General features: G+C 34.6%; 2 protein-coding genes and 1 long non-coding RNA gene across 4 annotated transcripts; 1 reads left to right on the forward strand and 2 right to left on the reverse strand.

The window, feature by feature from the left end:
* LOC18595598 (protein HYPER-SENSITIVITY-RELATED 4) lies at window positions 4,577-5,976 on the reverse strand. The gene is given in 2 exon segments (XM_018122774.1): window positions 4,577-5,601; window positions 5,604-5,976. Coding segments are annotated over 2 exon segments (1,398 nt in total).
* LOC18595599 (protein FAM32A) lies at window positions 7,391-9,129 on the reverse strand. Of its 2 annotated transcripts, none has more exons than XM_007023627.2 (3): window positions 8,813-9,129; window positions 8,571-8,726; window positions 7,391-8,062 (listed from the first exon to the last, which is right to left on the reverse strand). In XM_007023627.2, exons 2-3 carry the CDS (start codon window positions 8,716-8,718, stop codon window positions 7,800-7,802), a joined length of 411 nt encoding a protein of 136 aa, XP_007023689.1. In that variant the 5' UTR covers window positions 8,719-8,726; window positions 8,813-9,129; the 3' UTR covers window positions 7,391-7,799. The 2 variants fall into 2 exon arrangements, with proteins under 2 accessions (XP_007023689.1, XP_017977994.1); XM_018122505.1 differs by having other exon boundaries at window positions 8,571-8,735; window positions 8,813-9,041.
* On the forward strand, window positions 12,387-14,208 carry LOC108662536. The gene is made up of 3 exons (XR_001928419.1): window positions 12,387-12,427; window positions 13,080-13,162; window positions 14,012-14,208. It is a non-coding gene; the product is annotated as an uncharacterized LOC108662536 (long non-coding RNA).

Here is a 21,441-nt window from a genome sequence, read left to right on the forward strand (position 1 = left end):
TTATGCATGGCGTGTCTCACATTTATTCCTTATTTATTTCTTCTGTATACCTTGTTGCACATTATGGCTTAACTCACTGGTGCATCTGTCCCATGTTTTGCAGATCCAACGCATATAGTATGAGGATCTTGACATTTTGTCTGCTCGGTAATTCTATGAGGCCCTTTTAGTTACGGACTTTGTTGCCAAACATTTCATGTAAATAAGCAAATACATGGCTCCTGTCTGATGGAGATTGTAATCAGAAACATTTTTACAAATAATGTAAGAATGTACTTTAACACGATCTTGATCAGACAGAGGCCTTGACATGCTTATCTGCTTGAAATGTTTGGCAACAAAGTTCGTAACTAAAAGTGCCTCATAGAATGACCGAGCAGACAAATCCATAAAGCAAAACGAATTCAACTACAATTTTCAAACACATTTAGTTAGGCGGTCAGGCTGTCTTCATTCACAACACAGCCTACATTTTCAGACATTGTCCTTCGTATTGGACAGTTGTTGCATGTGTGACCGGTTTGTCTGCAACTTGAACATGCTTTGGGTCGGCGCAGTCGTGCAGTCACCGATTGACTTGGAGATGGTGCCGGATTTGTGGATGGAATTGCAAATGGGTATGGGCAGTTCTGTCTGTTATGCCCGTACCTCTTGCATTGCGAACATCTCCGTGCTCGACTGCCTTCACCAACTGATGGAATCCTTCTCCTCCTAGGTCTTCCTACTTGGCCTCGCCAAGGTGGGGGTAAGACGACAATTTGTTTCACATGAGGGGGGATGTCCCACTCACTAGGATGCCCTACCGGCCTAATGGATCTTAAATAACCCTCCACGAAAATGGTTGTCTTGTAGTAGTCAGCGCAGAATTCAATGGCTTCACGATTGCATTTATTGAAAAACACTAAAAACTCAATCTTCAAGCACAATGTAAATGCTATGTCAATTACGGTTCAAATAAGAAATAAAGATATTCTGACCTTATTGCTGCAATGGCATGGTTGCATGGCAGTAAATCTGTTTGGAACTCACAACATGAACACGTCTTCCTGGACAGGTTTACAAGTCCATCCATCTTCCCATCTTTAACTTCGAACTCCACTCGATTGAAAGGCTTAACTAGAAAGCGATGTGCATCATTGAACCTTTTACTTAACTGCCTGGCAACCCAAGGGCTGAGGGGCGTGGTCACCTTGACGGCCTCCTCGTACCGTTCATGGAACCAACGCTAGAACATGTCTTTGATGAACTCGATCAAAACAGTGATTGGCATTTGTCTTGCATGCTTCAAGCATGAGTTAACACATTCCGCAATGTTGGATGTCATCATTTGGTATCGCCTTGCCAGTGAACATGCACGTGCCCATTTCTCAGGCCCTATTCTCATAAGGTCCGCGTGGGCTCTCAGGTGAATCTGCTATATCTGGTTCATATGTCTGTTGAAATCGACCACCTTATAGCAATCTCGAGCAAGGGTGAAAAACATACAAACATCGTCGTGCTTGAACTTGTTTTTAAAGTTTTTTTTTTCAAGTGGTAATCGCATAGACCATGGTGCGCTTCTGGGTATGCATTTTGGATTACTTTCTTAATGCTGAGATGCTGATCAGAAATGAACATAGCGTTTTTAGGACAACCAACCGCATCACGCAGCTTGCTAAGAAACCACGTCCACGAGTCTTCGTCCTCAACATGGCCGATGCCAAACGCAACTGGATATAAGCACTCGTTCGCATCTTTGCATACAGCGACAAACAGAACACCCTTGGACCTGCCTTTCAGATGTGTCGTATCAATTGCAACCGTAGGACGCATTACATCCCTAAACCCCCGAATACAAGCCCCGTATGACCAGAAATAATATTTGAATCTCTCTTCCTCATCAGTAGCCACTGCAGTCACTGTGCCAGGATTTTCTTGTTCCAACATATAAAAATACGATGGTATTAATTGAAATGACTCATCCGGTGGATCGAAAACAAGCCTCTCCACATGCTCTTTCGCTTGCCAAGCCTTACCATACAAGCATTCCAATTCTCACTAAACCCTCATCTCACAAATTATGTCTTTAGGTCTCAATGCTACTCCATTAGCCTGAATCTTGTGTGACACAAGTTCACCAATCATCTTCACACTCGTAGTTGGAAACCGCCTTTGCAGACCATCAACGGTATAGGTGTGTACTTTGTGGAATGTCCGAACTTTCTAATATTCTCCTCTATCAAGTAACTTCGTTGCACGAACATTGAACTTGCATGTCTTGTCCTTACAACCAACCTCATAACGAGCTTTACATGACCTTTTTACTCTTATCGCAAACTTCTCTTTTATAACCAACATGTTCAAAGCTCGTTTCAACTCAGCCTTCGACGAAAACATTCTTCCTTTGTATAAGCGATCTTTGGCACATGTTGACTCCTCAGTGGTAATTGTTTGGAAAGAGAACCTTTCTACACCTGCAATTGCCCACGTACGAGATATCCTTGCATTTCCCCTTTCCTGATCACTGTCATTGAGCAATGTATCAAGGGAACGATACCCGTTCTCACTAGCGATGGGGTTATTGTATATGGGGTCATCACATTGAACATCTCCTACATCAACACCTCCAACAGGCTCCGTTTCACCTTCAACATTATTGCAAATTCGAATGTCACTGTCATAAAGGCAATCATCGTCTGAACTGTCATCTTACGATTGTTCAAGCCCATCATCTAAAGTGTGATCAAATCTATCTTCACCGACAACGAACAAATCCTCATTTCCCTCATCAAATGCAGTATTATACTCTAGCGTCGCAGTGTCAACCTCCAACCTCACATTGTTGTCCTCAACTGTCGTATTCTCATTTGATAATGGCATTTCACACTCTACAGTTTCACCCAATTGTTGCATTTGTTCAAGAGAAGCAAGAAATTGGTTTGATGCACATCCTGATCGAAATTGTGCAGTCAACTATTCTGTGAATGTCGTCTGTCTACTGGGTTGCACAAACTCTTGTGCATACCTCAATTGCCATTGTTGTGGGTTACGGACCGAATGCTGTGGTATATGTGAAGCATTGTAAATCTCATTTTGATTGAGCTGATTACCATGTTGTCCAACTTCTCCATGTGACATAACATTTGTTTGGCGTCCCTTAATGCTAACATACACAGCCGGAACATTCCTCTGTTCTAGCAAAATTAATGCAACATCCTCATCGTCCTTGATAATTGCCCGTGATAGCTCTCTGGGTGTACTAATCAATGCATGTAACTCAATCTCGTCAATTTCTGAGTTTACCCCAACAACATCTTCAACTAGCTTCATCAAGCCCACAAACGACAAATCACTCCTAACCCCCCGCATTTGTGACTCACCACCCTTGTAAATGCCATTCACCCACTGACCATTGTGTCTTATCACAAGTCGCACAATTGGAACCCCACTGAAATTTTGAAAAAAAAAATTGTCAATCATTTTACACAATACATGCCGTGATCAAAAATTTATCAGTCGTGTTGTTACACGCCATGCAAATGATGTAAAATGTTGTAACACGCCATGCATATCAAGTCAAATGTCGTGACACTCCATGCATCAGTATCGTTACACGCCATGCTTCACTGTTGTGACACGTCATGCATCACTGTCGTGACACGCTAATCACTGTAATTACTGACTGGTTACACCAACATCCGTGACACGCTAAAAACCCAAAAAACCAGTTAACCCACGACACACTAGGAGCAGCCATGACACGCCAAAAACCAATAAATTCAGTTAGCCCACCACACCCCAGGAACAGCCGTGACACGCTAACAACCCAAATAACTAGTTAACCCACAACACGCCAGTAACAGTCGTGACACGCTAAAATAACTCTTCACTCATGTTATAGATGCATGGCGTGTAACAACTTTGGGCAATGTTTCTAATCCATCTTATCATTTACACCAAATGTTTCAGAAATTTAAGTGTGTTGCAGAAATAAACCCAATAACAGGTACCTTGATATCATCTCTGCTATAGGGTGTGTTAATCTACGACAATGTGGCCAGATGCCGAAAGATAAACCACAGCCCGATGACGATGGTGCTCAACAGAGAGTTGACAGAGCTCATACAGTTCAGAGATCTGAGAGAGCTGACAATATGGTGCTCAACAGAGACTTGCTAGAGTTGAGACAGAGAAAGATGACCGAGCCCAAACAGTTGTGCGCATTTATTTTTAATGTTTTTCATTTTCTCTCTGGCAAGAGGCAGATAGCTCAAACAGTTGAGCATTTATTTGAAACGATATTTTTAATGGCATTTTGGTCTACTCATGTTTATTTTTGAGTAGAAACAGATAACTTTATATGAGTGGTTTTTTCTGAAATCACCTTAGAGGTCCTTCTCTCACAATTTCCTCATCTTTGATTGGCATCAACAGTTGACTTTGAAAAAACATTCAGAGCTCCCAGGAATATTGAAAGCGCTATATATGTTTTGTAGATTACATTGTGCTCCTGAAGCTACAAAAGAATATGAATGCCGACACAGGCAGAAAATCTCCACTGATTTCAATATACTGGTTACCCTTTTATAATACACCTTCATTCGTCTTCTTGTTCATTCTTGTTACCATTTTCTTGCTTCGTATCTCGTTCACTAATCTTTTCATATAGGAATTTGACTAAGCCATGAAAGGCAGCCTCTCTATTGGAGTTCTTCATCAACTCCCCAGCAACTTCTGCAGGAGTGACATCCACCTCCTCCAAGAGCTTCTCGAGCTGTTGGAAAAGTTGGTGATCGCAAATCCCCAGATAGTTAAAGGCGAGTTGCTTAAACACAGAAGCATTGCAGTATGACATGTGAATGTGCATGTCCATACGACCAGGTCTCAGCAAAGCTGGGTCTAATCGTTCTTTATGATTGGTTGTAAAAATAATGATGCGTTCTTCACCACAGCATGACCAGAGGCCATCAATGAAATTCAGAAGTCCCGACAGTGTCACCTGATTGTCACCTCCGTTGAATCTCCGTCTCCGAGGTTCATTCTCAGATTCTCGATTTTCTAGCTCGATAGAGCATTCAATATCCTCAACCACTAGTATTGATCGGCTAGGCATGGCAAGCAACAAAAATCGAAGATCGGAGTTGGTTTGGATAGCAGTCAGGTCCAAGTCGTAGATGTTGTATTTCAGGTGATTAGCCATTGCAGCTATCAAGCTTGACTTGCCTGTCCCTGGAGGACCATACAGCAAGTACCCACGTTTCCAAGCTTTCCCAACTCTTTTGTAGTATTGTTCCCCTTTGATAAAGTTTTCCAGATCCTCCATCACTGCCTTTTTCAGCTCCGAATCCATAGCGAGTGTCTTGAATGTCATTGGGTGCTTAAGTTTGGTCTCATTCTCATCCCACCTTCCATAACAAACCGTGTGGATATTTGCTGCTTTATTCTCTTCTCTCATCATCTTTGCTCTTTGCAAAATGTATGGCAAGTACGAATTCAGCACTACATCTTTGTTTTTCCTGTGAAAACTTAGCTCATAGTGTCTAACTTGTGACCGCAGAGATCCATTAAGATCACCCTGGTTTGGGTTCCGAAAGCGTACTGATTCAACTCTCGCACAAACAATTTCCACTTCATCTCCACATTTTCATAAACTTCAACCAGTACTTCACCTCTATCCATGGATAGAGCTAACTTGTTTTCCTTCTCACTTTTGCCCACCTTAAGTCTTTGAATTGAAGGGGTTGTTTTGCTGCCTAAGTATACATCAGCAGCTTCAAACACTTGGTTTACGGATAATCCTCTGAACTCTTCTATAACAATTGTCAGCTGAGAGGAGAAATGGCGAGACAGATTCTGTAAACTGACAGAGAAGTAGTTTTGGACATCAGCTGGAATGAAATCATTGGCGATGGTCCGAATGAGCATTGCCGTGGCTGCTATGGAGGCTGCTGTGGATAGAAGGCTCCTAGCTTTGATCACTTTCTGGTGGGACGACATATTAGTGAAATGTGAAGTTGTAATAAGCGGTTGGTTGAGAAGATGGTAGATAAAAAACAAAAAGAAAAGGTGTAATTGCCAACCCTTTTGTCGATAAAAGGTTCTTAGGATTGTGTTTTTGGTGAAGGAGGATTAAGCCTACAAAGCCTGCGTTCCTCAATGAGATGCCTAGTGAGATTTATATGGTGTTTTACTGACCATTTCAGAGGTCTACTTTTCACCTTGACATTTCCATTCCTTCTTCCCCAAGGTCCTGACATTTCTAAGACAGACTAATCTCCCAACTGACTCCGTTTTGGCTGCAGAGACTTGCTTTGTCAGACTGGGCCTTGTGGAAGTCTCGAAGAGTTTCATCCAAGATAGTTTTAGATAGTTTTCAATAGTTTCACATTAACCAATCCTCATTATGTGAGCCACACTATTTTCCTCCCCTCCAGCACCACTTAGTAGAGCAATACCCAAGCAGTAGGAAAGTAACTAACTTCATCACAATTAATCACCATTATGAAATCTCAATCTAAGCTGTAACTTGTTATTCGAAACCTTTTGCAAAGAAAGAGCTCATCCGAAACAGCCAAAAAAATGAGCATGATGCAGGTGTGTGATGGAGATAATAGGATGCAAGGGTGAGCATTAATCCATTTGATTTTTTTTATTATTTTCATATTAATCAGTTAAGAAGAGTAATTTATTTAGCTATTTTTATTGGTTTTTTAATCCAAAATTCATAACTAAACCAATCGAAAAATCAATAATTAACCATATTTAAACCTCCTCAATCTTTAGAATATTATTCTTGAAATTCGAACAAGAATTTGAGAATATCATTCCTGAAATTCAAACAAGAATGATTACTGTAGATCAAAAGACCCATCGGATAATTGCAACCAATCCAGGCTATGCTTTTGATCAGGTGGAAGCTAAAATGAGGTCTCTAAAGGTCCAGCTTGCAGACTCTTAAGTTCTCTCGTTAGTTGTTCTCTCCTTCCCTATAATAATTTAGTACGAAAGTACCGTTGACAACCAGTAAACAATGATAAGAGTTATATGCTATGTAATTGCTATTCCAATGAATGTTTTGCACCAGAAATTTCATGAAACTTTACGAAATTAATTACCCATCACAATATTATTGCAGAATTAATATTGTAACTAGATTCATCATATCAAGTTACCATAACATGACCTAGTTTCATAAAAGTCAGGCCTTAACTAGCAGTATAGATTCTCAAATCTGCTATCAAGTCACTTCTTACTTTACAGATTCCCTCGTGGGAAAAAAATTCTTCATTTGATGCCAGTAATAAGTATTGATCAACAGTACTGCTTGAAAAAATTAATGGAAAGAGAAAGCTATGCGGATCCAAAAATGGAACATTTAAAATCTGGGTATCAACTAAATATTCAGATGAAATAAAGTTGATGTCCATCAGCTCCATTTAGAATTTGCCATCCAACATTTTCAAACCTTCAGAAATAACAATGTTACTAATACCTCTGATGTCTTGCCTTCAATTTTTTTTAGGAATTTAGTGCATCAGTTCATCCTATGACGAGGAACAGAGCAACTGGTCAGTCAAAACAGGTACAGAGAGGAAGCACTCATCAAATACCTAGCCACTATAAAGGATGTTTCTCAATAAGTTGTGACAATGTTCGAATATAGCAGAGCTTCAAATTAAAAGCATAATCTGTGATACGCCATCAACAAACTCCATAAAACAAAGCAGTTACTCTGTTGTTCAAAGCAATTTTACTTTGGTACCTAACACATAGAAGTCCCAATGGGAAACACTGAGGTGATCTCCTTGATGTTGCGGGAATTAACCAGGGCCAACTTTAGGAATGTCATAATGCTCACTCATGTTTGCCAGATACTGGTTGAAGTCTTGAATTCTGTCACGGTGAGATTTATTAGCTTCCTTGGCCAACCTGTGCACATCAAGTTCCTCCCTCTGCTCAATGTATCGTCTCTCTGCCGGTGTGAGATGATCATCATAATGAGGAGCCTTCCCCTCCCCACTTGACTTGTCAGCATCATTGATATCTTCTTCAGTGGGATCAACAGATACTTCTGCGCTTCCAACTGCATCAGGGACCGCCCAAAATCATGAGGTCTATGACACAATTATGATGCACTAAACAATGGGCAGACTGAAGCAGGTTGAACCAAATACTTAACAGTGTATAAATAACAGAATGACTAAACTAGTCAAGTAGAAGAACCAAAAAATAAATGGATGCAGCCACACAGATTTGGGGCTCAGTTAATGTACTGTATAAAAAGCCATTTAGCCAATCTCTCCATCGCCATTTATGGTCGTACAAGTAGTAGCCCGGAACTAAAGCTCAAACACAAAGAATTTTTGAGAAGTGGGCTTTTCCTTCATCATTTCAACAAAGAGAGTGCAACATATATTGAAGTAAAGCAAAGAAAAAGTTGTTATATAATTAGAAATCACCACATGAAACCCAAAAAAAAAAAAAAAGAAAAGAAAAAAACCCATCAGATAAAATTAAGTTAAATATTAGTAATTAAATTAGGAAAATTGAAAAATGAGGGTTTCCAAGAAAAAGGAAAGTAGAAAACCAACCAGCAGAGAGGTCATTCTGGGTAGCTTGAGTAATTTGATCTTGATGCTTCCTATGCTTCTTTTTCTTCTTGATTCCACCAGCCTTAACATCCAAGGCTTTTCCCTTGAGCTTCAGCTTCCCACCAATTACATTTTCGTATGCTGACATTTTCCCCCCTGAAAAGGCTCAAAAATCAAAGAACAATTTTGCAGGCATAAGCGAAACCCTAAAGTTATCCCAAAATCAAAATCAACTTGCCTACCTTAGTGGGTTATGAATTCTGATCTGAAAGAAGCAAACTTTCGGATGATTTGATACTTAATTTGAAGGTTTTATAGAGACAAAGAAAAACAAGGCAAAGACGAGAGAGGGAAAAGATGAACAGGATTTTGATTTGTTCCCAGCATCAAATATGTTTGGGGATTTCACAAGATTGACTCATTTTTGGCCTGACAATTGAGCCCATTAAATATTCGACTTCTTCACCCTTCCCCTGGGGCCGAAGAGTACTTCAAGTTAGAAGGTTCGATTAATGAAATTTTAAATTACGTCTGGATTTTTTTTGTTTAAATTCGTCTTATGAAAATAATTTCTAAAATTAAAATTTAGCATTAGAAGAGCTTGAAATTCCTGTAAAAGTCTGATTTGAATTCGACCGTAATTATTTTTTTATTTTGTGAAATAAGAATAAGCATCTACAGTGCATACAAAGTTTTCAAAAGAATTTCTTTATGCATTGGTCATGGGTTCTTAAACTTTACAAGCGGGATTAGAAAGTTGTCACATATTTATTTAAGTTAAATAATGAAAAAAATTAATAATTAACTTTTAGCTTCACTTGTGAAGTTTAAGAAACGAAACTTTCAATTTCAATAAATCAAAAAAAGCTCTCAATACTTTGATTTGTTGGTAAGGTGTTTGAGAAATTGGGTGAAAATTCAAAAGGGTCGAAGTCATGCAACTACGAGAATTTAATATTTTTGTATTCATTATTCATATAAATAATCTATTTCAACTAACGAGTTTTCTAACTTTCAAATTGAAGTTAGTTTGAAATAGTATTGATTATTATTACTTTAACTCTCCAAAATTTACTCATACTCGTCTATGAATATCTAAATCGTGTTAAGGGAATTGGGTATTCAATAAAAGTGAATCCATTGCCATCCTTATTCAATTCTCATAATTGTTATTTGATTATTTAGTGCTTGTTTGGCCTGATTTTTTTTTCAATTTATGTATCTCTTAAAAGTAAAAATCAGGCCAAACATAAATTTTAAAAAACTTTTAAAAAAAAGTAACTTTTTTTAAAAAAATAAAATTTTGATAAAAATAGCTTCAGGAAAAGCTCTTGTGAGGAGCTTTTTCTTCTATTCTTTTGAAAATGCAAGAGAATTTTAATTTTTATTTTAAAAATATCCTTATCTGTTAAAAATAATTACAATATTATCCTCTAAAAAAAATATTTTATGATAATTTTAACCAAAATTATAACTTATAAAAAGAAATTTACCAAACAATTTTAGCTTAATTTAAAAAGTTATTATTTTTTATAAGAGCTTTATAATAGCTTTTAAGTTAGAGAAAAGCTAAGCCAAACAGGCTCTTAATAATGCTCTATTTTTTTTATCCTTTTTGGTGAACAATTGTTTAATTGTGTTCATGCAATACTTTAAAATGTTAATATTTAGTTTATTCGCATTGCTTATTTTGCAAGTGGCTATCTTAATTTCATTTCCTTTGCTATTTCTTTTCTCAATAACTTGGGGTACTTATTAAAATCAGATAGAGTATTTTGTAAAGATCATGTCTAAGGAGTGATTATATTCTTTCATGACAAACCCTAAGTGAGATTAATTTTAGCGTATTGGAGGTAGGGGCATTTTTATTAATGCAAAAGGGATGAAGTCCCTTTATAGATTTACAAGGCATTTCCCATAACACTTGGACGTTACATAAAGAACTTTAGCCTCCTTTTATACCAAGCCATGAAGCTTGGTCTTTACTATTATCTAATTATTCTTTACAACAAAAAAAAAATTAAAAAAGTTTTTAGAGGATGACAATTCATATCAATCAAATGCAAAAATTACCCAACCATGTTATCAATCATATCATACTTTCTAATTAAACATACAATTCAATCATAAACATCCTTAGTTAATGCATAGCCAATGATGTTTAAAGTCTTAAATCATGATTCTCTAGCAAACAAGGAACATAATATCTTAAACATGCATAATTAGCACTAAATTGTAAATAATGTGTATTGACACAATAACACTACGAGAAAAAAGAAGTTTTTCTGATAAATAATTCGTCAGAAAAACACTCTAAATTTATCAAAAATTCTCTTTGTCAATGGAATTTATTAATGATAATACGTAAGTTGATAACGCTTTCTGTTGAAAATGAAAAATTTCGTTGATATTGGTAGAATTTTGTTAGTAAAGGAAAATTTTCATTGAAAATAAATTTAACATTTCTAATATTATGAAATTTTGGATATTATTAAATCGTAAAATTTTTTTCAAAAATCCATAAAAAATACTCAATAGTAACTTTTTAAATTTTAATATTTTCTCTAATTGTTAGGTTTACTTTGAAAGTAATTACGTGAAAATTACTATACACCCACATAGATTAAACAAAATATATAAAATTTTAAATTTCATTAATAAAAAGGTAATATTTTTACTAAAATGTTTATGAATTCCAATTACATGAGGAAACAAAAAAAAAACACAATTAAACCTCTATAAATTAATATCCTTAGGATCATAAATTTTTATTAATTAATCGAGATATTATTTGATCGATAAATTAATAATTTATTAATTTATATATTAATTAATAAAAAATAATTTATCAAGGTATTCTTTATTTGGACCTCTGTGGAATTATGGCAAAAACTTAGAGAGGTTAAGGTATTTGTGAAATGCCCCATACTTTGATATGGTGACAAATAAAGCTTATCGGATGTGAATTGAGGCATAATAAGATATTTTTAGAACTAAGGAGATAAGATAAAATTTTTAGAATAAAATAATAGTAAAATATTAATATTTAACCGGATGTCGAAATCAGTTATGAAGAAGGATCATATGGTTGATCCAAGTGGGGGAGAAGATGTCAAGCATGACTCTATACAATACTTGTCATGAAATACATGTGATGGATAACATGTTTGCATGCTAGGAGAGTCCTGAAAAATTTACAAAAGTCGATATTGTACCTAGAGGTACAACAAAGTTGATTTAAGCCTTGAACTAGATCAAATGGAGATTTTAGGGTGAAATTGAAAATTTTAAATTCTCAGAATGACTTAAAATGGTGATTTGGGGTTCGAAGATTAATTTAGAGTCAAACCAAAAATTTCACTATCTAGGGGCAAAATGGTAATTTTGCCACTCGAGGACAAAATGGGAAAATTTTTGAAAGATTTTGATCATATATGACTTATTGGAGTATGATTTAAGGCTGAGAAGTGAAAAATTTGTAATCTTGGTATTTTTTGGAGTATAGGGGTAAAATGGTAATTTTACCACTCTTGGGGCAAAACAGTAATTTTCCACCACAGGACACTTGTCCAGCACATGGTTTTCTCTTATCCTCATTTTGACCTTTGACTAATCATGTGGTGGAGAATGGAAGCATAATTATTAAAGTATGAAAAGAAAAATGGACTAATAAGCATGTGACACGTGTCAAGAAAGGATATTTTATTATTTTCTATAAAAATCAGCCCATATTTATCCCATTCTTCTTCTCCATATTCGACCACACCAAGAACAAAGGGAAAAAGGAAGAGAACAAACCCTAGGTGAAGAATTTAAAGAGAAAAAGTGTGGAAAATCAAGGAAAACAAGTGAAAAAGGTAGGATTTCTCAATTTAAACTTGAAATCTATATTCCTTAAGCATTTCTCCTTATTTTTCGTGGTTAGATTTCATGTTTTCATGGTGAATTCATGGCTGGTCAAAATGGATATGGAGAGAGAATGATATTGGATTGATTTGATTTCAAGTTATATTAGTGTTTTTAGTTAGTTTATCATGTCTAGAAACAAAACAACAAGAAAAGAATTCATTTTCCCCATCACCCATCAATGGCTGAATTTTCTAGGGAGGATATTGTGGCTGAAATTGATGATATTTCATGATATTTTGGTGATATTTGATGTTTGGTGAGGCTAGAAATTAAATGAGAAATTTTGGTGTGAAAATCTGAATTTTTGCTCAACGTATAGACATGTATGATTATTGACCCGGGACTGATAAATTGAATCTCATTCACAATCACTGAGGTAATTTAGGTATAGTTGGAGTGTAGAAAGTGAGAAGAATTGATTTGGAGTTAAATTGGAGATTTTAGCTGATTAGGCCGAGTATAGTGTGACTTAGGTCGAATATCACATTTAAGCGATTAATCGGACATTTTGCATTCCATATCATGCATTAGTAGTCTAAATTAGTTTAATTTCGATTTAGTACCAATGTAATAAGTTTCTCGATTTTGTACTGTGTTAAGGTGGTGAGTCCTCCGACAAAGGCAAGGAAATTGCACTCGAGGATCGATAATCGGAGTACTTTAGAAATTTGACTCCCGAAATAGTGAGTAACCTTATCATCATTTTAATTATCTAAAGTATGTTTTAATTTGGTTTGGTGAAATTGTATGACAATGATTTTAAATGGTTAATTTTTGGGTTTTGTAAACAAGATGTGTTTAAATAAAATGATTTATAAATAGTTTTGAAATTCAATGATGACTTTGAAAATAGAGTAATTGGAGACCACTTGCGGTGTTATAAAGTTACGATTTAAATTGACGGTTTATGATAATGTGTTGGCATGACTGGCTGGGTTGTGTTTTATGAATTGTATAAATTGTTCTATTTTACACTTGCAAGGTGGATAGTATTATATTAGCCTTGTCATACTGTCAAAATTTTATTGTATGGTGGGTTTAGCTTGCTGTAGTGGGCGGGTTTCTGTGGACTAGCCTATTAGAGGGGCACAGTAAATCCTTTTATATTTTACCTCGGTTAGAGAGGTGAGTAGGGTAACTCCCGAGGTATAACTTTTAGAGTTCACTTCACGCCAAACCACCACGTGAGGGGAAACTCGACCAATGTCAAGGAACGACTATATTTTTAAAATAAAAACGTGATTTATGCGTACATAACTTTTAATAGCCTTGACAGACTCAGTTGGGATAGCCCTCGGCCAAGGTATCCCATATAACTGAGTATGATAATGATTTTGGCATTAGCCAAGTTTTAAGATACTCATAAGCCATGTTAATGTTTTTTAAATGAAATGAATATTTATGTTATGAAAAACATATTTGGATGAAATGTTTTAATAGTCTTCTTTTACTAGCCTTTAGATATTTTAAATGATATTTGTTTACTCACTGAGATTTTATAATCTCACCACCTTTCTTTCCACCAATTTCAGGCTCAGAGTAGGTTGTATATAGCTGATTCCATTGAGGGCTTCCCTTGGATTTGCGTCCTCCAAACTGTAGGATTACAGTTTTCCTTACTTCTAGTTATTCATGGGCCCACTTGATATTGTAAATTATATTAATTTAAATACTCTGGTTTACTGTGTCACAGTGTGAATGAATAAATTTATTTGGCTTTTACATTGCCAAAAATTATTTACGTATAATTCTAAAATTATTGTTTTATAAGAAAATAGAACATTTTATTGAATATTTTGTTTTATCTTCTTCTTATATCCAAATAATTCTAATTTTATTTTAAATAAAGGTTTTAGATGCTTAAACTTATTTTTAATTATGAACTATGTGGTTTGTACTTACTTACTACATCTTTCGTTGATTTCGAAATTTTCAATGAAAAATGACCAAAATACCTCTGTGTAGTACAAATTTCTCTTTGATTGTTTTTGAACTAAAATTGGTTCATATCACTTTAAAACATGATTTTAGTAACTAATACTCACAAGGGAAGTGAGAAAACTGATATTAAAGCCTTGCGAGATTCTGGTTGGCATTCCGGGCAATGAATGTCTATCGGGACGTCGCAGCGGTTGTCACAGGCTCGATGGAAGTTCCGGATCATGACAATTTGATCCAAAAATAAAAGAAAGCATATGATGGAGGTGAATGGCAACGACTTCATGCTTTTAGCAAACAAAATTTAGATGATGGAAAATGAAATGAAAATGGAGGGATTAGAGGTTGAGGATAAACTCAAAACTGGTTCACCATAGGAGAAGACTAATTCAAAGGAGTCATTAAACAATAAAAGAGCGTAAAAAGATGAAGGTGGCATGGATAGAAAAGATGAGCTAGCAAAAGTTGACATGGCAAGAGAAAAGCTAGTAGAAGAGAAGGGAATGAGAGGAAAAATAAGTTCAACTTTCAATTTCTTATTAGACATGTTGACTATAAAAGAGAAGATGGAAGAGAATAAATGTTAAAGAGTACAATTTTCAAGAAAAAAGGATATGGAAGAAGGCTTAAAAGTGAGGAAGGAAAGGGATGTGGTGACCAAGACATGATAGGTTTGAGCAAATAAAGAACGAGAGAAAAGTGACGAGAATGGTGATGAAGTAAAAAAGAAAGAGGATGTGTTAGAAAATAATGGGAAGGGAAATGAGGTAATTGATGTAAAAGAGATTGATATAGGTAGAATTAAAGCCTAGACAATAAAGAACATAGGCCAAAGCATGAAGAATTTAGGAAAGGATCGTATAGTATATTATAAAGCCCAAATTTTAAACATGGAGAGTGAAGAAAGCCTAGACGAGGTGGATGAGCCCAAAACATATATGAGAGATAAAGAAAATTTGAAAGAAAGAGAAAAAGAAAATTGAAACAAAAAGGGAGAGAGAGGAACTAAATGAAAATGAGATAGAAGAGAATGAGAGATGAACAATCGAAGAGGAAAGAAAGTATGTGACTATGTTCGAAGGAAAATGAGGAGAGGATGAAATCTTAGGCAAAATTCCTTAGTTTGGAAAATTAAGAAATAGAAAAATGGGTTTATTAAGTGATTTTGAAGTAAGAGTAGGGGGAGTGGGAAGCAAAAAGGGGAAAAAGAAAAAATAGGAGAAAATAGTAAACATCTCATTGACTGATAGTGACATCAAGAATCAAAATAACATTATCTGAATAAAAGCAAAAGAGTGTTAAAAGGTAGGAAAAGCTTTGGGAGTTATAGCCACAAGAAGTGAAAAAGAAATTATACAGAGATACACATAAATAGAGAGAGATAAGGTAGCTACTAACAATAGAAAATGCATGAGTAGCTAATAGGAAAGTGAATCTTAGACGTCAAGGATTAATAAAAAATGCCAAATCATAAAGAATATTATTTCTTGTTTGTATTTTTAGGCTTGAAGGATGTATGCAATGTGGTTAGGAACAGAAATGGTGGAAAACAAATAAGAGATAGTGAAAAGTTTTAATAGAGTTAGAGGAATCAAGCCAGTGACAAACAAGCGGTCAAGAAAACTTTAATGCTCTATTGATGGATGGAATGTGGGGTGTTTTATGAAAGTTGAATGCAAGTTCTATTTTAAGATGACCAGTGAAACATAAAAGGTATATTAGGATGTTTATGAGGGTTGTGAAAAGATATGAGGATGGGATTGTACAAGATGGCTTTGCTTAGGGATGACAAAGGCTATATGTGTTGGGATGAGCCCTGCAGCCAATTGGGATTGGTGAAGGCTTGATTCCAATCATGCAACAACATCATTCATGTTGAATGATTAAAGGTTTTCCTTCATCAATAAGACATCAATTATAACAAGTTATAAGTTTAATTGGATGAAGTCTATGAGATTAATATGCCTTGCAAGGGAATTGCAATTGGTTGCAGTTATGAGTTCCTTATGCATCAAAGCGCAATCTCAAAATGTTCCTAGTCAATGTCTCATTGAGATTGGACATCAATAATACCTAGAGACTGGTACATTCTATATTTTTAATTTGAGAAGTAAGCAACCGATCTCATAGCTTGAAGTATAGAGATACTTGAAACTAGAATATAGGTGCTTTCCTATGAGAGCAAGTTCACTAAACATGACCCATCATGAGAAGTGCATTTGGTATTTCACTTAAGCGTCTATGCAATACTTATCATGTGTCAGTTATGTAAATATTCTCTAGACTTGAGACACTAGGTTGTCTTATGTGTGGAGTGTTATGCTTTGATTTCATCTCTACCGAGGTACCTAACCAAAGATGCCAAAAAAAGATGCTTTTGAGTATAGCATGAAGCATGTGAAGGCAAATGAGTGGTCAAGATAGGAATCATCACCCTAAGTGATGCAGGGGACATATCCTAACTGTTCTTGGTTGATATTAGGTTATTGAAGTCCTTGGCCAAGTCAACTTAAAGATTATGAAAGGAGTTTCATAAGTCTTTATAAAGCTGATGATCAAACTTTAAGAACGAATATAGAGATCAATAAAAGTAGACACTGCAACATGCTCTTACCATCTTCGAGATATATGATGAGGATTGAATTACACTGAAAATTTGATCACTGAAAGGTTGAGTCAAATCATCTTGACCCTTCTAACATTTGAATGGCCATGATGGATTGCTAGATCCCAATCTTGGTCTATGAACTCTAGGTAGTTAACTTGATTAATGATAAATTTAAAGTAGTTTAAATTTATCTAATTCTAAGTTTAACTTAAGAATTATATGTTGAGTTCATTGCCAACTTGTTAGAAGCCTAATGGGTCACACACCTAAAATCAATGTTGAAAATAAAATAGGAGAGGTGATTAAGTTGGATTTAATCAAATTAGAAGTTATGGGCTTCTCAAGCACTTGATTAAAATTGTTTAATTAAGTCATTGGGCCTAATTAATTAAATTAAATAATTATGTTATTGGGCTTAATTGATTAAATTTTTTTAATTAAGTCATTGGGCCTAATTGATTAAAATTATTGAATTAAATTGTTGGGCTTAATTAATTAAATTGTTTAATTGAGTTATTGGACCTAATTGATTAAATTAAACAATTAAGTTAATTGGGCTTCTTAAAGACTTAATTAAATTGTTTATTCCAATTATTAGATTAATTGGTAATTACAAAATAGTTTTGTAATTAGGGTTTAAAATTAATCCAAGTTATAAATACCTTGTTATAGCCTCCAAACAAAATGAGAGAGAACCGCCGAAAAATTAAATGAACGGCACATTAGAAATTCCTTTTGTCTTGCTGTTCCCCGTGTGAAGAAAAATAGTTTTTCATTCACTTGATTTCTTTTGTGTGTTCAACCCCAAAATTTTGTGTAGATTATGAGTTTATGAAACTCATCTTTGCTAGCATATTTGTTGGCTCCATTAGTTTTTGATGATAATAAAGCATTCTCATTTATTTGTGTCTAATACCTTTACTTGAGTGTGCAGGAAATTTAATATATGAAATTAATTAATTAACTCTTCAAAGAGTATGTCAAAAGAAAAAGAGGGATAAAAATAACACGAAGTAACTGTCTAACAAGGAGGAAACCTATTGGTGAAACAAGAAAGAATATTGGTTGACCAAGTTTCAAATTGGAGAAATGGCGAGCTGAAGAGTTTGAGAAACAGAACCAACTTAGTCGACCAAGTCAGTCAACTAAGTGCTCTCTGTCAAGATCTGCAAACTAGAAACAGAATCAACTCAGTCGACCAAATCAGTCGACTAAGAGCTCTCTGTCTGCAATTTGAACCAGAGCACTACAAGACAAATTAACGACTAGAACTCATCCTTAACTGTTTCCAACGACCATAAACTGCCAAACTGCCATCAAAGTTGCATCTCCAAGTTTAAAAGGGTCTTCCAACAATTAGAAACAAGTTTTTTGGAATTTTTGGAAGAGTTTTGAGCAATTAAAAGCTGAAAAACCAGAAAATTCTCTCTTCACGTCATTACACTTAAACGCTCATCCTTTGTATTTGTAATTTGCACTCAACCTTGTACCATTTAGATCAACTTGTGATCATAGGTACTTTCCTCTACCTCTTTTATTGTATTCTTAGAGTGAGGGAGTCACTCTAAGTGGTTGTTTCAAGTTAGGTTTGCTTAAAGGTATTAAAGGTTCTAACTTAGCCTTGAAAAGTTAGTTATTGGGTTTTGGTTGATCCCTTGAAAAACCATTGTTGTAGGTTGTGGTTGAGTCTTTGAAAAATTATTTTGAGTTTTGGTTGAGCTCATGAAAAACCATTGTGAAAGGTTGTGGTTGAGCATTTGAAAAATCACTTTGGGTTTTAGTTGATCTTGGTAAAAACTATTGTGAAAGGTTTTGGCTAAGCCTGGTAAAAGCCATTGTAAAGCTTGGTGAAAGCTTGTGAATTTCACCAGTTCTTAGTGAAGTTGTGGGAAAATCCTTGGTTGGACAATCAAGGTAGTGGATGTAGGTATTGGACCGAACCACTCTAAATTGTTGTGCATCTTATACTCTATTTTTATTTTCTTAAGTTCTAGAAATTAGTTTCTAATATTGTTAAGAGCCAAATTATACTATTCACCCCCCTCTAGCACATATTATAGGGACCAACAATATTTTTTAGGCATAGCACTCCCAATCCTTAAAGAAGGATTTTCTAATTCATTAGTGTAGATCACCATTAGAGGCTGCACAATGATTCGATGGACAGCTTTGGTTTGCAACAACCGAGCTGAGGTGATTGAGCTTTTTGAAGACTGATTGGGTGGTTTAACAAAGGATTCATGAATCTTTATTATTTAGGTAAACTTGATATGATCATGCATATTTTATTTTTTTAATTTAATTTTGTACTTAACTTGGCATGAAAGAGATCTTCAGAAGGTGAGGCATAATTTAATTTTAAATTTATTTTTACTGTGTTTTATTTATATTTGATGCATGATCAGCCCTCACCCAATAGTGGTATCAGAGTTAAGTCTTGAAAATTAATTTTGAAAAATTCCAAAAAAATTATCTTTATTAAAATGTTCAATAAGGATTATTTTCAAAAAATATCATGATCAAATATGCTGATTTCAAGCAAGAAAATTGGTGCAAATACAAATCTATCCAGCTCACTGTTTTGGCATGAATTTCAATTTTAATTGACAAGAAACTCTTGAAAATTAATTCTGAAAAATTCTAGAAAAATTATTTTTATTAAAATATTCAATGAGGATTATTTTTTGAAATTTTCACAGCCAAACAAGCTGATTTATGCTATTAATTATTGAAAGTTTGAAAACAGTTTAGAGAATAGTTATAGCTTGGAAATTGATTTTGAATGGCAAGATAATCTTGCAAAATTAATTCTGAAAATTTCAAAATATTATCCTCATTTGAAAGGTTCCTTTACATGTGAAACGACATTCATGACAAAGGTTGTGCATGGTGCCGCCACACATGGATGCTGCACCTCCCATTGCCATGGATGCAACCGCTTTATGGAAAGAGGTTGTTTGTTGAAGAAATTGGACACTCAATGATCATGAAGGATTCTTTTCTTAGCTAATCATTGGCTCCTAAATGGTAGGGATACATGCCTAAAGTCAAGGAGTTTGAATTCTTGGTGGAATCAATCAATTTTAAATTGATTAATATTAAATCTCCAAAAATGTTAGGTTTCCTCATTTTATGAAGACTCCCTAAGATAAGGGATTATGATTTAAATTTATCCACATCTAATTAGATTAGGATTAGATAAGTTTAATTAAAATGGAAAGTCAACTTAAGTAGATGACATCCTAATCCGATTAGGATAGATTGTAAGTAAGATAAATTTACTAATAACTTAAGACTTCTAATAATGATTAGAACTCTACAATTAGTGAATGGATAATACAAGATTACAAGGTGGATAAGGACCTTCCTTAAATATTTAGGACACATGATTTGGATCATGAAACCTTTTAAAATGGTTTATGATAAAGACTCAAATTAGGAAGTTTCCCAAATTGGTTTAGGTTTTTAATTAAAGAAGTTTAATTAGAAATAACTTACTAATAGAATTAATTCAAATATGATTTGAGCTAGCTAAAGGCATAGATATGATCAATTCCTTTACTGGGTAATTTAAAAAAATTATTTTTTAAAAATTACTAAATCTTTTCAAACTTAAGCACCAAATGATTTGAACTATGATCCTTAATGGTTGAGTGACATTTTTCAAATGAAATGCAAGATCATCATATTGAGCATGTTTACTTTATATGTTTATAACTAGATTGTGGATATTTATTGATGGTTATGGACTATAGACCCAACATGATTGTGGATATTTAGTTAAACTACTATTTATGGAAATTTTTTCTAGTAGGGTTTGCGAACCCTACCTTATCTCTTACATTCTGGGTTTGTAAAATTCTCTTCTCATCTAACTCCCCTCGAATGTAACTCGAGGTGTCATGACCCGGTACTCCCCTCGAGCCCGTGACAACGGCCGCGGTGTCCTGGTAGACACTCATTGCTCGAAATGTCAACCAGAAACCCCGTAAGGCTTTACTATCAATTTCTCATTTCTCTTGTGAGCAACCATTGTCAAATATCATGTTCTAAAAGATTTTAAACTGTTTCCAACTAAAAACAAATAAAATATTAATTTTTGTCTCATAGGGGTATTTTGGTCTTTTTTTTCTAAAAAATTTTGAAACTGGCTAAAACGTAATATACAAGTACAAAACACATAATTCATATTCAAAATGAATTTAAAAGTCTAAAATCTTCATTTAAAACGAAATTACGGTTATTTGAATATAATAAGGAAATAAAAGAAATATTAAGTAAAATATTCTATTTTCTTATAAAACAATATTTATAGAGTTATACGTGAATAATTTTTATAGCGTAAAAGCTAAATAAATTTATACATATTGAAATACAGTAAGCCAAAATATTTAATTTAATTTACAATAACAAGAG

Source organism: Theobroma cacao, chromosome 6 (assembly GCF_000208745.1).
Source record: "Theobroma cacao cultivar B97-61/B2 chromosome 6, Criollo_cocoa_genome_V2, whole genome shotgun sequence".
Lineage (NCBI taxonomy): Eukaryota > Viridiplantae > Streptophyta > Magnoliopsida > Malvales > Malvaceae > Theobroma > Theobroma cacao.